Source organism: Mugil cephalus, chromosome 9 (genome assembly GCF_022458985.1).
Source record: "Mugil cephalus isolate CIBA_MC_2020 chromosome 9, CIBA_Mcephalus_1.1, whole genome shotgun sequence".
Taxonomy (NCBI): Eukaryota; Metazoa; Chordata; class Actinopteri; order Mugiliformes; family Mugilidae; genus Mugil; species Mugil cephalus.
In genome coordinates, this window is record NC_061778.1 from 5350827 (window position 1) to 5367534 (window position 16708).

The 16708-nt window shown below is 42.3% G+C and overlaps 1 protein-coding gene across 11 annotated transcripts in view; it reads right to left on the reverse strand.

Annotated features, from left to right (window-relative positions):
- tenm4 (teneurin transmembrane protein 4) overlaps nt 1-16708 on the reverse strand; it is a 142094-nt gene that overhangs the window by 63197 nt on the left and 62189 nt on the right. For 4 of the 11 annotated variants that reach the window (XM_047594283.1, XM_047594280.1, XM_047594282.1 and 1 more), the window contains exons 5-9: nt 14266-14515; nt 10626-10861; nt 3694-3855; nt 1695-1909; nt 345-555 (exon numbers count right to left, since the gene is read on the reverse strand). In XM_047594283.1, coding sequence (XP_047450239.1) covers nt 345-555; nt 1695-1909; nt 3694-3855; nt 10626-10861; nt 14266-14515 — 1074 coding nt within the window. Of the gene's footprint in view, nt 1-344; nt 556-1694; nt 1910-3693; nt 3856-10625; nt 10862-11747; nt 11847-12063; nt 12139-14265; nt 14516-16708 lie in introns of all 11 variants that reach the window. The other 7 variants (XM_047594273.1, XM_047594272.1, XM_047594274.1 and 4 more) reach the window with 3 other exon arrangements.

Consider the following 16708-nt stretch of genomic DNA (forward strand, 5'->3'; position numbering starts at 1 on the left):
AATGGCACTAGCAGGAGGGTACAATCATACTTTGAATTGTATGCAAATGGTTCCCAGAAGCCGGACCCCTGATTCGCTTGGAAGACACTCAGGCTAATGAGGATATTATCATCTCTCGATGCCACACTCAGGGGCATGGCAGGATAGCACTGATGTCCTGATTTTTGTAATATTGAACTTCACCTTGATTAACCTGCACTTCCGTTGGCTATTGAAATCTACCAGTGTCTCTGGCTCATGCACCAAGTCGGCGCTGTTTGCTGTCTAGCGCTGCAGGTTGGTATTATAGGGATTATGGATTGCTATTACAGGCTCCAGCAGCAGGTCATTCCCAGGGCACTCACCTATGGCAGTGGTGAGGAATGAGACAGTTTCAGTTTCTTTTCCATCGTTGTAGATGGCCAGGTGCCAGATGCCCGAGTCCATGTACTGGATGAAGCCCGTGTCGTGTGCGGTGATGGGCATGAGGCTCCGCTGCATAGCCACAGGCCCCTCAAGACTGTGGATGTCTTGGGCCAGGAGCCGTCGCCCATCCAAGAGCTCCACAAAGTCAAACTGCAGACGGAAACGCAGAAAGTGAGAAAGACTGATGGATGGACCGCAGACACGCCATTAGAGTGACACATGAGACTTGAATGCTTTCAAGCCTCTTTATAGCTGAGCATCATTTGGTCTGCATGAATAACCCATCGTTCTAGAGGAGCTTGAGTTAAGTCTCGGCACATCGTGGTTGGGTGGGTTGTGATAATTTCATAGTCCACATATCTCATATAAAAGCCTTGTTTAAAACTATCAAAGTCAAAAAAAAATGGAGGCTGTAGGAATAAATGTAAACTTAGTGTTTACCAAATAACATCTGCAGCGATTTGCTTCGTATCGGTGGTAACTCAATGAATACCAATGAGACAGCATTTCATTTTCATCTACATGAGAAGGGAATCTTGACTCATCTGCCACTCCATGTGTAATCAGTCTCAGCGTGAAAACTCCAGTCTAGATTATTTTCTTTGAAGTAAAAGTAGAGGAAAGAGGCAACCCTAATCTTTAGACTGAAAAATAAATTGCGCTGGACATTAGTGCAAACAAAAATCCTGCTATGAGCAATTTGTTGAACTCGGGTTGCATTTGCAGCAGAAATCTAAAGTCTGTGAAGCAAGCAGTCAGACATGATTAATAACATGATAAATCTCAGTCTATGCTACACATAGATGGAAAATTAGTGTAAAGAAAAATCTCTCCTCCTTGGCCCCCGAGCCTCATATCTGTGTGTGATTCATAGATGGTATTGAACCTGAAAGAAATTTGCCATAAATCCTTTCTGCAACAAAGAAAGTGATTCATAATACAATGGGAAAAAAAATGTATGAATTGGTTTGTATTCATGACACTAGATAGATTCTTTTTAAACAATATCCCAATTTATATTCCTTTGTGGTGGAGGAAGAATAGAAAACAAAGCTAGATCCTTACTAAGCAGGCCGGATTGTAAATTGTTTCGCACATTTATAATTTGCTATTGTCTTTGGCAAACAAAACGTAATGTTCTATAACATGATTTCCAACAGAAACACAATGAAACACGCCAACTCAAAGCACTCAGAACATTTAAATTTCAAACTCTCTGTTCACATGCACAATACAATATAATGCATCTGCTGTTCTAACAGCTTGAGAAGCGTCTAAGTATTTCCCACCTGGGTGTGTGATGGAGGAAGGCCTCTTCGTCCATAGATTCCCACTAAGGCATCTTTGCTGAGGGACACATTAAACTTCAGGTACATGGGATGATCAATGAAGACCTGGGATCTCCAGAAGATACCAGGAGGAATCTGCTGGGCGACCTTGCGCCCCACGTCAATCTCTCCCATATCTATATAGCTGTCATCTGGGAACAAGCTGTCCAATTTGCCTGCATTGCACACAAAGTAAATCGGTCAAAAAGATCACACCATTAATCCGGCATGTGGAGGGCAGAGGGAGTCAGTCTGCCGGAGCATGATAGTCTGACCATATCACAGATATTCAATCACGTCGGTGACAGCCGGAGAAAAAAATATAATGAATGATCCCTCTGGCCACTGCCAGCAATCCCAGACGTAATTCCAGAAGAAGGGAGTGCACAGAAGGAAGAAATATATGATTGGACATCAGTGTGGTCCTCAAATAAATTCCAGTCTTGTTTTATTCTGATTAGTCTGAAATGGCAATGAAATGTTGTTTCGACGACAGCAGGCTATTAATCTGGGGATCAAACATTTTCATTTTGTCCAAGTGACTTACTTAAATTATCCAAACTCATTTTTTAAATCTCGTTTGTCCAAAAATACCACAGTGTTCATGCTGCGATAGCAGTGGACTGTATTTATAGTAGAGGGACGTCTAAGGCTACTACATGCTCAGGTACGGTCCATACGCTCTGTAATACAACTCATATTGGACTCGGAGGCAATGGCAACATCTGTTTGCCCTCGTAGATGAGCTAATTTCAGCAGCAACGCCTACCACATACTGCATCCATACAAACTACCCCTAGGACTTGGTAGCAGACACGGTTTTAGGTTACACATGGCACACCAGATGGAAGTCTTCTCAAAAGTCCATCAATGGCAACGGTTATTTCAGAGTAGACAGGACACACTCCCTGTCTCCCAGACTGGGGCTTTACATAATGCTACGACACACAGGCTAATTTTCCACATGTTGGGGAGTGTGTGTATTTATGCAGCACATTAATGGCGCACTCATCAGGCTGTTTAAATAAATCATAAGCCGAGACCAGTGATAATGGCCCTCATGGTTAAATAAATGGTTTTTGTTGTGCAAGCTAAACAACAAAATGCTCTGATGGAAAGACGAAGACCCAGGAAGGGGAGGAAGGGGGGACGAATTTCAACACTGTACACATTTGCAACACCTTCATAAAACATTAGATTGGTCGGGATTGCTTCTGGTGACAGCACTGCCAAATGAAACTTATTTAGAAACCTATGGACATTGATTTCCTATCAGGCTGCTACGCAGAGTCCAAGCTTTGCTGTAGTCACGCTTGTTGTTAGCTAAACACACTTTCTGCCATCTGGTAAATGAAAAAGACAACTCCTAGACTCATCTATATGGTAATAGCCCCATCTTCTACCTATTGTAGTCTGCTAGTGGCAAATCACATGACTAAATCTGGGCCCGTTTGTTCGAGAGTGGAGCGGAGCAAAGCAAACTTTCTTTGACTTGAGCAGTTGGTACCGTGGGGTGAGCACATGCTTTCTTCGACTGCCAGGAAAGGCAGCACGAGCTAGGAGATGAAAGGATCACATCCGTTCTGAAGGGGACAGAGTGGCTAATCCCCCTCCAGCCCCTGGATACTCAGTCCCTTAAGCTGTACCATTTTCTCCCTCCAGGAACAAATAAAACTTTCCACTTACAACAACTTTTGTTGGATTACAATGCAGATCTGGGCGCGTACCATGGAGACAAGTGAGCACAAAGCGGAACCGGGTGACAAAATGACAACAAACTTGCATCATGGGCTCTGAAATGTCATCAGTAAACTTTAAGATTTGGGAAAAGTCATTTCAGCTTCTTCTGTTCTGAAGTGGGCATGGCACAGAGGCGCACAAACCTCACAGAGGAAGTTTTATTTAGAAATGAGATTACGAGTATATAATAAAAAATATTCTCAAAAAAAATTGCACTTACTGTCATCTTTTCCTTTGCCAGGTATTTCCAAACCCGTGTTGCCCAGTGGTGGCAAGCTCAGGTCTGTAGGAAAAGGTAGGCCACTTGTATTGTCCTCTGACAGCTGGTACAACTGTCTCTGCATGGGCTGCAGGTGCCAGTTTAATCCAAAAAGGTGCATGGCTGAAATATGAAACAGAAAACCATCTCAGAATTTATTTTACGAATAATTTAAATTAATTTTACCTAAGCAGAAAATTAAAACCTAATGAAATGCAACCCCCAATACTCTAACGAAACTGTCAGATGTTGTTGAGTGTGTAATTATCCAAATGTAACAGCTGTCAGGTGGAAGAAAGGAATTAAACTGAATAAGGAACAATAGATGGTTTAATGGTTAATGGCATTTTCTCAAAAGTGCTGAGCAGTAAGTCACAAGATGAATGCTATCCTGACCCCACGGGACAACATTTGTGTCACCACACCAGCATCGGCATCAGTGTGATTTCCCAGACTCCAATACCTTTACATTTCACGGCAAAACATGGGGACAAAGGGGGGGCAAAAAAACACATCAGCAGGGAGACACCAGGGGTGTTTCAATGCGAACACAGCGGATGGAGCGCAAGGATATTTTACAAGGTCGACAAAAGAAATGTCCTTTGGAACAATGGCAGCAGAGCGGAGGACAGAGGAGGAGGAGGGGCTGACCATGACAGATCACCAATAACAGAATGGACAAGGCGAGCTTAGCAAGGCAAAAGCCAACTAGGAAGTCAACAGTCAGCAGAAATGGCCCAGTAACTCAATATAGCTATTTTATTGTTGGTTCTCTTAAGCTCCTCAAGCAAATAACCACACAATTCAATTAGAAAGAGTCAACATATCTGACCGGTTTGGGCCGAAGCTGCGGCCGCTACAATCCAACGTTGCTTTCTCATGTTGCTGTTACTTTTTTCCCTTTAAAGGTGCATAAACTACTCATGTCACCGCAAGTGTTTCAGTGACAGGTTGAACTAATTATATAAAACCCTGGGCTTCTGAATCCACTGACTGCTAATGCAACACAATAATAAAAGCTTTTAGACATACAGTTTTATCACACCTTTTATCACATTTTTGTTTCTTTGGTTTCAGCATCTTTATGTATATTGTATATTGCCATGCGCTATGTCACATTTCTCATTTTGGTGCACTTTGTACATACAGGATATACTTTTATATTCAATATATTGTCAACGTTTGCACATTTTCTTCTTTTTTTTTGTTTGTTTAGTTGGAAGGTAATTTCAATCATGTATTGTGTTGTCAGAATTGACAATAAAATTGACTTGACTAAATTGATATAATGGCCAAGACTGAAGTCCTTAAAATACAGTTTTTGCTTTAAGAATATTCACAAACACTAGAAATAAGTGCATACAACACTTCCTGTAGTGTACTGTATCCATGAGAGAAGTTGCGCCTCGTGTTCTTCCAGAAATGTTTTAATAAATCTAATCATAATGAGTAGGGTGGTATTCATGTTCTACTATTTATAAAAATGAGAGAAGACAGATGTGCTGCTCAAGTTGTAGACTTTGACAGCTAAAATGGTTTCCCTCATTAACCAAAAGGTATTCTATTAAATCTTTCCACTTCAAAAACACAGAACCTGAGGTTTAGTAGTCCCAGCTCAGCTTTTAACTACAAACTGACTGAGCACCCGCAACAGAACATGGTAGCGACAGATCAAACAAAGCAGTTCTCCACTCTAAAGGAGAAGTGGATGCTTTCAAATTTTCATGATGCGCACCAGATAAACAGCACCTAATGTTTACTGAAATATTCACATGGATGTGGGATCAAAGATGTTTAACAACCGCGCGGTTATCAGGGATAACAGAGCACAAATATTCCCTGACAGGATGAAAGTTCAGACGCAATACCAGCATCTGTCCCGCGCCCATCCAGTGTTTGTGGAAGTGGCTGTGTCAGTGGAAGGCAACCAGAGCAAAGACAGATGGCTTTGTTTAGCATTTTGTCTGCCGCAGAAAGACATTCCTTTTGATTTGTAGCACTACGTTGAATGGCAAAATGGCAAAATGGCAAAAAAAAAAAGAGCCAGTGTATGTTGCTGAACGACCAAAAAGTCGCCAGGCAGAGTGTCGTTCCAAGTGTCCTGGTAATCACGTCTTTGTGAGCCCCGTTCTTCATCCCATCCATCCCCGAGGCCTCTAATGGAAAATGGTCGAAGAGCCTCTCCCTCCCCCTCCCCCTTCCTTAAAGATTTACTTCAGCGCCTTCGTGGTATCTATGATATGCAGAGCACTGGACCTAAGCCAGAGAAGAGCATCCTAATTTTGTTCTGCTCGCCTTCCAAACTTTGCTAACACTGTGCAATGACACTCGGGCGGCTGCTGCAATTGGCTGCAAAATAAAGACAGGTTGGTAGGAATAACAAGGTGCTTCTAATGAGATGGCCACTGGCAGTGACAAGCTGTGTCTGTGTTCCAGTGATGCCACTGACCTGTCAAGAGTAGTGCACTTTATAGCACTGCCCATTTTGTCCTGAGCACATGTTGTGCCCTCCTTTCACTTATCTCTTGGCAGGAAGTTGGGTCACGCCATGTGCCAATTAGGGAACACAGGTACTGTAGTAGAATACTTTCTCAGCCAATCTGAGAAAGTCAGAGCTTATTGCTGTGGGTCATCTGCCACAGCAATAACCACTTCTGTCCTCTGATCACAGCACTGTCTGACTGGAGCGCAGTTCCGGGGAATCTTTGATTAGAAGACCCCCTTTCTTATCTTGCTGTTCGAAATCATAAAATGCTGAGAGAGTCTTAAAAAAGACTATTTCTTAAAGACAGCGTGGAATACAGTCCAGAGACATGTTTTAATACTTATGGCTAACCAATCTCAGCTTTTTGCGGTTCACTTCCCGCCGAGAACAACTACATTCTCACCTTCCTGTGGTCTATTTGTAAATCACCCACTTCTGCAGCACCACGTTGAGGATGATTTTAATTGCACACATTTTCCATTTTGCAGGTGTAATGTTGAAGCAAATAAGAAAATTTTGAGTGTGTCACCATACAGTTAAAATTGCTGGGTTGTTTCTGTAAACACATTTCTGGGTTGTTCTTGCTGGGTCATATTTCTGGGTTATTTGAGGTACTATAAACACATTGCTGGGTTGTTTTGAGCGTTGGGTCAATGGGACTGAAAGTGGTGCATTTGTAGCCGAACACCTGTTTGGGTTAATTTAAACCAACTCTTGGCTCATTCATTTTCCCGCTTATTTATTCTTGAAACCCAGTTTTGTCTGGATCGAGTGACTGGACAGAAGGAAACTGAAGAGCACCACAGACACAAGATATTTCTGGTGGATTAAAGTGAAGATTTACCTACATTTTAATAGTTTCTAATAATTTGCAACCATGGTTTATAAGTGGGTGTAATGTTTTTTTCATTCTTTGACATTTATTAACAAAGTTAAGTTAGCAACTGTTTTACTCGCTAAACGTCCTCTAGCTAACTATAACACATATAATAATAAGTTTTAAAAATATTTTATTTGCATGTTTTAACTTTTTTTTTGGTTCTGAATGGGATTTTACACTATGTTTGTTTGCAAATTGTCATTAAAAATGCCGTTAAGTGAAAGTTAGCAGTGGCCTTTATTTTAGTTCTGATTACAAATGAGTAAATTACATATTATTTATTATTATTATGATAAATAAGTAATGTAATTTTGATTTGAAGTAGTAATGTAATGAGCCCAGTGTATGGGTTATTTTTAACCCCTGAATAGAGTTACTTTTACCCACGGGTTTGGGTCAAAATAACCCAGCACTTGTTCTGTAGGTTGGGCTATTTTTTAACCAAGTAGTTTATAGATTGTATTATCAGAAACAGGCAATGTCTGGGTTTAGAGTTTAGAGTTAAGGCCATTATAAATAGATAGTAAATGTAATGAATTAATAAATTAACACACATGTTGAGAAGAATTAGAAATCAGTTTCTGAGATGTCTGCACCCCCCTGCATTTCTTTAAAAAATTATAATAATATAACTGACTTGAATGTATGTGTTTTTAGGATTTTTTTCAACTATTGCAGCCATCCACATTTTATCTTTCACTAAAACAACACTCTCAATCGCTCCATGTCCAAGTCAGATAAATATGATACTAAATACACTTAATAAATAAATACACTGTATATAAACATAATCCTCGGATTAGATTCTTGTGCTAATATATCCAGTGTTTCCCTGCTGCATTCTTGGCAGCCGTAGGTGACTATCACCTTCTCACAGATGATTTTGAATGATAAAGGGATGTTTATTGTTTTAATGGACGATTCCCAGTGGCATAAAAGCGGATGCTGTTTGGCATCCGTGTAGCACGATGTCCCGTTGACACATTTGTTGCTCCGAGAGAAGCATCAGTATGCTGAAATGTCACCGCTATCTAGCAGGCCCAGCCAAGGAAGCAGCTGTGCATTATGGCATGTAAATGCAGCGTTTTCAATGAATGTCGATTATCAATGCGAGTGAAAGCAGAAAAAAAAAGGGCTTTTCTGATAAACAGATATTTGCATATATTAAAGGCATTATCCATATTTGTAATGTTATATTTATGTTATATAAGCTTGACATTAATCAGCACTGAGAATATCTTCTTGGGATAGTAAAAAGTGACAAACAGGTAATATCTGTTCTGTAAAGAAGCCTATTCTGGGTCGACTGATCATGGTGTGAAATTTTTTTTCTGGCGCCCATCCTCTTTGTCCTTGGCTAGATACCCAGGGTGAACGGAAGCGAACACAGGAGGATACTGATGACCTTAAAATGAGGAACGTATAACAAATGTGCAAACGAGCAGGCGACCGCAGAGAAAGCGGTGCCATCTTAAACTCCCGACCTTTACGCACTTCAAAAAGTGCCGCATTTACGCAGCTGTGGAAAAAAAAATAAAACCGCGCCGCAAGTCAAAACATCTGTCATGAGGCATAATTGGGTTCATTAGACATCTCACCCAGAGTTCCCAATTACAGGCCTCAATAATTAATTGCACTTGAAATTAAATGTATTTTCTCATCAGCCTTTAATTAAATACGGCCCTCATTCTTGATTGGAAATTCCGATCTTAGGGTGAGGTTTGGTCTCCAACATGTTTACTTGTGGTGCATCGGGATATGGTCTGAGTTTTACAGGGTATAATTACATAGTCTGATTATGCACCATCAGGCTGATGGGGCTCTTTGGCTTTTGGCCAGGTCCCAAGCAGAAGACACATACTGTATCTCTACATCTTCAGCCAAATCACACTGCCGATGCCAAAAGCAAAGGAAACCAAAACTTGTTCCCGTCCACCGTCACCCGCCTCAACTCGCTAGATATGTAGATAATCACCATTTGCAGCGACAACTTGATTCGGCTTTAGAACCAGCACTGTTCTGAATGTCTAATGACACCATTTAAATGGCCCTGGTGACAAAAAAAAATGAATAATCAGATTTTAGTTCATTTGGCCTCAAGGAGAAGCAGAAACGATCGCTTTTGAGACTGTTACAGCCAACTGCATATCTATAACAAATGTCCTCAATGAAGAATTAATTTATCTCCCTGATGAAGGCCGTGCCGACGGATCTGTCTTTTCTTCCACTGACTTCATGCAAATGAACTACAACGTCCTCCCCATCCCTCTGTTTGAATTATTTCTTTTTCTGTGTGGGGCCGAATTCAACGTTGTAGCCATTTATATGTTAAGCAGGTATTCACAGTCAATCAGATGTGTATTATTTGATAAAATATATTAGATAGAAGTGTGTATTCACTCCTTTTTTTTTTTGAATCTGTGACAACGGCCCAGGCAGGATTTTCATTACTCATGCCAGCTTTTCAACAAAGGCAACAAAGATGTGCAATAATACTGAAATCCACACCTCAGACACGCTACCTGTTTGACATTTCTCTCATCTCGCTGCAGGCTGGAGACCCTATGACTTGAGCCGTGTTACTTCTTAAAATGTTAACCGTCTTATCGCTTGGTCCCTCAACTCTTGGTCTTATTCGGTCGATGTTCATCCCCAAAACAGTTCCAAACTGAGCTAAAATATTCGAAATCTGCTAAAGTGTCCGAAGATGCTAATGTATTGTTGGTTACTGTAAACCTATGGACTAACCCTAACCCTAAAATACTATGGTGAATTTAAAATATAAAACATATTCTGATTTGTCTACTACCGAATTCCATATGTGTTCCTTCAGTATTAATCTATGTATAGTGTGGACAGTACGAAAAACCTTTTGACTGGTACTGTATGAGAAATATGGAAAAACCGCATCATCTATGTGGATGATGATGTCACTTTTTGGTGTCTTCACCAAAATGTTTCTTGAGGCCATTAACCAGCGAAGCGCCGTGCAAACACTTTGGTAAACAAGGGACTCTATGCTCACATACGAATGCCAATCCCTTAGAGGGCGGCGGCAGACAAAATGAGCAGAACCGATTTAATAGCATAACTTAGCAGATAGTCCTCACCCAGCTGGGACCTGGAAAAGCTCGTCAGAGAATCTTAAATCAAATAAGATGAATATTCTAAATGTGCAGTCGTCTCTTGTGTGATGGCAGATGTCTTTTTAATTTATTTCCCATCCAGCCTATTCACGAGAGCAAGACGCTGGATCGCCCATCTGCAGATTGAGCCAGCCCCAATCTATGAATGATAATGTTTCTTCGGACGAACCGTGTGGGCGAGGAGTCAATCTCCGAGTCCCTATGTAACTACGCTCATATAAGGTGCAGAGGACGGATTCAACACTATTAAAATGGATGATAGAAGGAATACAATAGAGCATGGACTCATCTAGTGTCTGCGTCTAAGTGATGGGTGGGGACGGGGGCGGATCGGCAGAAGTGGCCGTGCTGGTGTGTTATAGGAGCGCCGGAGGTGACTCACCGATGAAGTAGGCTAATAGGAGCAGCAGAGTTACTGAGATGAGGATGGCACTGAGAGCAGCACATTTCCAGTTGCAGTGCTTGTAGGGCTTCTTCAGGCTGAAGGCAGGTCGAGAGAAGGTGTTTCGAGGCAAAGGGCGCGGGGGAGGCGAGTACACCGTGCTGGACGTCAAAGGGTATCCCGGTGAGGTTGTGCAATACATTGGTGATGTTCCACCTGGTTTGAACAAGAAGTGCCTAGGAAAAACACATTCCCCCGTCAGTTCTCAGGGATCACCGCAAGAGAGTGAAGGTTACTGTCTATCCAAGTGCAGTCCCTTCCGCTGGTAAGTAATTCAGTTTCCGAGCACATTCAACGCTGTTAACACAGTCATCCTTCTGCTAGATTAGTGAGAATGCTAAAGCATACCGGGTTGGAACAGTCTGAAGTATAAATCAATATTAAATCTAATTTACAGGACTAGTGACCGCAGCTGGCTCTTGTTTACGTATTCATGCCAGTGTGAGAAGAGTAATTTCCCGTAACCGTGTGTCAAGGCTGTCCAGAGGCGAGATCCACTATATAAGGCTGAAGCAGGGAGTTGAACAGATTTATTCGTCCTTGAAGAACATGGCTGGCTATCTCAGGAAACATGTGTATAGCTAGCAAGTGATCATCCCATCAGAGAGCCAGTGGCAGCGGCACCGTTGTCAAGGCCATTTTACTGACAAGTTTACAAGAAGCTCTTGAGAGACAGTGACATGAACGTGATTGAATGTCATATTACAATGTATGATGTGGAAAGTCACTGAGACCATATCTTATTTATAAATATCTCTGACATATCCTATTCCAGCGACAGGAGATAATACGGGCAACTGTGTTTCCTAAAGCGGTCACATTTAACATTAATCAAAAGGAATACAAGCCAACAATGTGACTCAATGCAAATTGTTAGTTGTATTAAACAGGGAAGGGACAAATACAACAAGGATTGTAACACTGCAGGAGACATACACTGGTGATTGACAGCGTTTCAAAACAGAGGAACGTTTGATGGAAAAACAGCGCAGGCATCAATTGTTTTCATGGCAAAGCAGATTCTGAGAGTAGCCTGAGCCAGATAGCAAACATGCAACATACCCGTCGTTGTACGTGGCATCATGGCGTGCTGATGCCAGAATGTCCATCTCAATGAGGTTGTCCTGTAAAGTCTCTAGGAATGTCTGCTTTGCTATGTTTCTACACACAAGTGGAAAGATGGATATGAAGCTAGTGTGAGATGTCCGTGCAAGAAATACAGCATGTGATTATCAAGCAACATCAACAACTGACGAATGGAGATCAAAATGGACGCATGGGACAAAGAAACCAAGGCCCTTATGGAACTACTTCTACAAAGGTGTGAGACAAATAACATCTAAAGTCTCCGGTCCCCCTTGTTTGGACTCTGCCATACCTTGTATTGTAAGAGCCCTGCCCTTCTCTGCAAGCGTCTTGCTCCTCTCTGATAAACATTAGTGTATTCTGGCTCCTTTAAGGTTGTGATTGGAAGAAAACAATGCATCACTTACAAACGAGAACCTTTAAGTTTAATCAGACAAAACACTTCTTTTGCTTAATTCGTGGAATTGGTCTTTCTTAGTATTCTTTACTTGCAGCAGTTTCTTTATTTAATGGTTGCAACAAAAACAAAAAAAGCACATTTTCAGCATTTCAAAGTTTCTACAGGTTCATAACTTATTTCTGGAAGAAAAAAAAAGAAAGTACACTGCCCACTATGAGAGCGCTGTTCCACAAGGAAAAACTGCAGCGATGCCATGGAGCAATGAACTGTCCACATGCATGCAATGGGCAGGCTGAACACATTCAGTGGTACAAGAGAAAAGCCTTGTTTTTGATCCCTGCCCCTTCGAGGCCAGCAGTGAAGTCTGCCCATGGTCTCACTGGCTTTTGTTCTTGGGAAGAATGCAACTTTTAATGAAGAGAGGGGTGCTTGGCAGAAACTCTAAAGAAAATGGTGAAGCTGGAACGAGGCAACCAAGTGCTGGCATCTCTCCAATGGCAGCGCAGGATAAAATCTACCAGAACAGAATTTATCAGGGCCATTTCACAATACAGGGCCATTGTATTACTATTAACCATTAAAAATAAAAAGTAACACGTGATATTTTAAGGTTTGTGGTTTGTATCTTTGATTGTTTTTCAAAGCAATAGGTTATAAAGACTACATATGTGGTTTTAGCAGCACTCTTGCTTCTCCTCACCATCTGTTTTGCTCTCCACAGGGAGTACCTGTGCAGGATTAACCGGAGCTGGATGATGTGTAATCATTCATTACACAACTAACTGTCCATCCCTTATACCAGTTGAAATTGATTCTCATTTTCCTGTTGACTGAACCGTCTCACAAAAAAACGGAGCGAGGGACAATAAGTCTTTTCAAGGCGGTTCGTTTCACTGTGCTAAATTAGGTATTAACCAACAACAGCTTCAGCTCAACGTACTTTATTTAAATATGTTGACAGATTCATCTCATCCATATTTCATTAAATTTAAAATGTTCCATACATAATATCTAGATCACTGTATTAAAATAAATGCTTCTTAAATACAGTTTCATTTACACAGTTAAGCTACAGCGTTTCCATCAGTAGCAGGAAAGACTTTCTGACCAGGGTAGTTTTTTTTCTTCTTCTTTTTTTTAGTTTATTCAGAAATACTGTGACCTTCGGACAGAGCAATGAAAAGATTTGGCGCGGTAAAGGGATGAAAGAAGTGCTGAGACATCTCGGGCCTCGTCACAGTCCGAGGTGACTGAATCTGCGCCGTCCAGCTAAACTGAAATCGGTGTGAACAGTTCTTGGCTAACAGCTTAACAAGATGGATATCGATCATTGTCCAACAGGACCTTCACTGCGGCTCCTCCTAACATCACATACAACAAGAAACCACTGTCAGGGGTCACAGCTTCACGTGTCTCATTAAAACGTATCTCCTTTTTTTTGGTTTTATTTTTTTATTATTTATCTAATATAATAATGCTTTGAAAAAAGAATGTTTTAGACTGCTCTAAAAAAAACATGTGATTATTAGGAAGTGGAGATAATTCTGCTGTGGCATTCTTGATTTCCCTCCACCTTACAACAAGACCAGCTGGAGAAATACCAACAGATATTCCCTTTGTTCCAATAACACTTGACAGATCTACTTCACACAAGGGCCTCCTATTGAGAAATGTGCTAGAGAAGTGAATGCTGATTAATATGAAATAAATAAAACTCAAGGCTGGAGTGGAGGAGCTATGAAGCCTGCTCACAGGAGCCTGAATGTAATTTTGCATTATCCAAACGTGATTATAATTACTCTCACACTGTTTAAACTCAATGGCTTCCACTGTTAGGGCTGCTAATATTAGGCGAACACCCAAAAGCAGCACTTTTCTCTTGTTTGCCACAGAATCGTGTTCATCACAAACGTCGGCCTTTCGCCCCTAAGCAGGATATTTCCCCCCGTTTTACTGCCTTGCTCCTTGTTAGCGCCGCGGTAATTTAATCGGGCCAGGCAGCATGAAAGCTGAGTTCAACGGCACCGGCTCGAGCTCGGTCTCACAGACGTCAGCATGTCTACACACGGTCGGGGAGACGCGTTAACGCCGTACCTCGTTTCCAGGGGGATGTTGCTGTTGAGGAGCCAGTTGTCCTGCGCGCTGCCAGAGTCTTGACCGCTGGCCGGACCCTCAGGGGGAGCGGAGCTGTCCGTGGGCGCGGGGCTCGGATTGCTCCGCGGCGTATAGTTGCCCCTGTTCAAGGAGTTAATGGAGGCTGCATGGTGTTGGTGATTGGGCGAGTGGGAGTGGGAGAGCGGCAGAGGAGGCGTCCGCAGCCGAGAGTGATTTTGAAACACTCCGTCTGAAAGTGGAAAGAGCAGAGAAAGAAATGTTACAGCCGGTAGTAATCATTTACTGTCTGTTTTGAGGCACTTTTGGGTCCCTGTTACCTTTTGAAGGCATCATCACAGATTTCGCAGTTTGCCGCTGACGCAGCAAAAACAACTGCAGATCCGTTGAGGATACACAATCCGAAAGACTTGGGCGAATGTGCTAATGCGTGCTCGTGTGCTGGCTGCTTGAAAACCCACTGCTTATTTTGTGCCTTATGCTGTTATTTCAACTCGGTGAGGCTCGACGTCGCGGGAGTCGAGTGATAGTTTCGGCAGCGGCAAATAAATTAACACCTAAACTAACAGCTCCTCTCACGGACGAGCCTTTACAGGAACGACTCTTTAAAAAGGCCTTCTCCTCCTCATTATTCCTCCGAACTGATCTCTATCAGAACGTCCCCTCTGCCTCCCACGGAGACATGCGACAGTTTACTCAGATCAGACGCCGGCTCCTGAGTAAACAGATGAGCTGGCCTCACGCTGACTCTTTACCCAACCAAATCTTTAGCATTTTTCTGGTTGCTCATTTAGCCGGCTTGTTTCGACTCTCCACTTCGCTTCCGCATCTGCGGCAGCTCAAAAGAAGCCGGCTGAGGATCTGAAACTGAATCACGTACAACCGGCCATTATCAGATTTGCAACAGTCAACCTGATTAGAAGTGATTCCAGTGGTCATGTAGCATTCCAGAGCTTTTAGCAGCTAAGCCTGTCTCTTTCTTTCTCCTTTTTTTTTTTTAAAGCCTCCACCAACAGTTGTCACTTTACATCAGAGGATTGGAAACCGTAAGATATGAAGTCTAGAAGAGGAGATTGTACCCTGTGGTCTTATACTCACTATTTGATACTCTGCGCACTTCACAAGATAGAGAACCGATGTCTTTGTGCAGTCTGTATCCATTTATTTCCACATCTGCTAAGCCATTCATCAATCAATGAACTGCCGGCTTTACACAGAGTGGCTTTTCTTTATAGCAGTAAGCCTCCTTTATTTCACAGATATCCACAACACTAAATTGCCAATTTACAGCAGGGAGAGCCGAATACAGACACACACATGCACGAGGCTTATTTAGTATAATCAGCTCCTTCATTAAAGCGATACCTACTCATGCCAGTCAAGGGGCTTAGAGTCAATTCAGAATTTTTAAGGGTCAGAAACATGAAGCCATGTTTCATCGCGTGTCAGTCAAAGCAAGTTGAGAAACTTTGGAGGTGCAACAGTGGCTGCACAGAGAACACAGCGTTCAGCCTCGGTGCTTAACGCTACCCTGGAAAGTCTGGGAGAGTCCTATTTGTGTTCGGAGGCGGCAAAGGAAAAATCCAGACAGAAACCCTCAAATATGTCTCACGCCAAACTATTTCACACTCAGTTTTAAAGCGCTCACTAAGTTTTACAGATGTTTCTGTTTATGCCCTGTACAATAATGAATGAGCGCTAATTTTCACCGTCAGGCTCCCACACAATCCACCTATTTAACTGGGGGAATGAGGCTTTCTCATTTTCAGAAAACTCTGCTATATCATGCATTCGTTGCGCTGACAGATGGTTCAGCCCTGAGTTCTTTTGCACATCGCCGCCGTCGTAATTAACCGAAACACAGCGCAGTTCCGATCAACTTGTAAAACCGCACAGTTGTTGATGACCTCCCTCCTGCTCAGTGATGTACCTGATCCCTAAAGCCATTAATAAGGTTATGCTAATTCGATACAGGAGCAGCACAGACACTACACAGAGACATACAGTGCATCACAAGGACATATGCATCAGTGCTCTGGTGTGCATTTACCACTCGGTAAACAAACACTCCGCTTCCCACAGTGCGACGATGGAGCGAAATGTGGGCCGACGAGTGCTTCGTCGAGTCCCGGAGGCGGCGCTCGTTTTAAGAGTCAAGCCACAGCCTTAAAAATGACCACAGCGCTGAGTCTGTGCACATCAATCCATCACAAACCTTCCACAAGAGTATCATTCACTTTAACCTCCTGAGGTTTGTGGCATCTTTTTCCGCTTCATTTAGACTTTTATCCTCACAACTAGATACTAGTTGGTGAAAAAACATGACAACGTTCATTTCAAGGTACAAAACCTCATCGAATCTTACAGCTCAAACTTGTTTATAAAGATTTCTAGTTTAATACGACACGCAAGTTCCATCAACCTA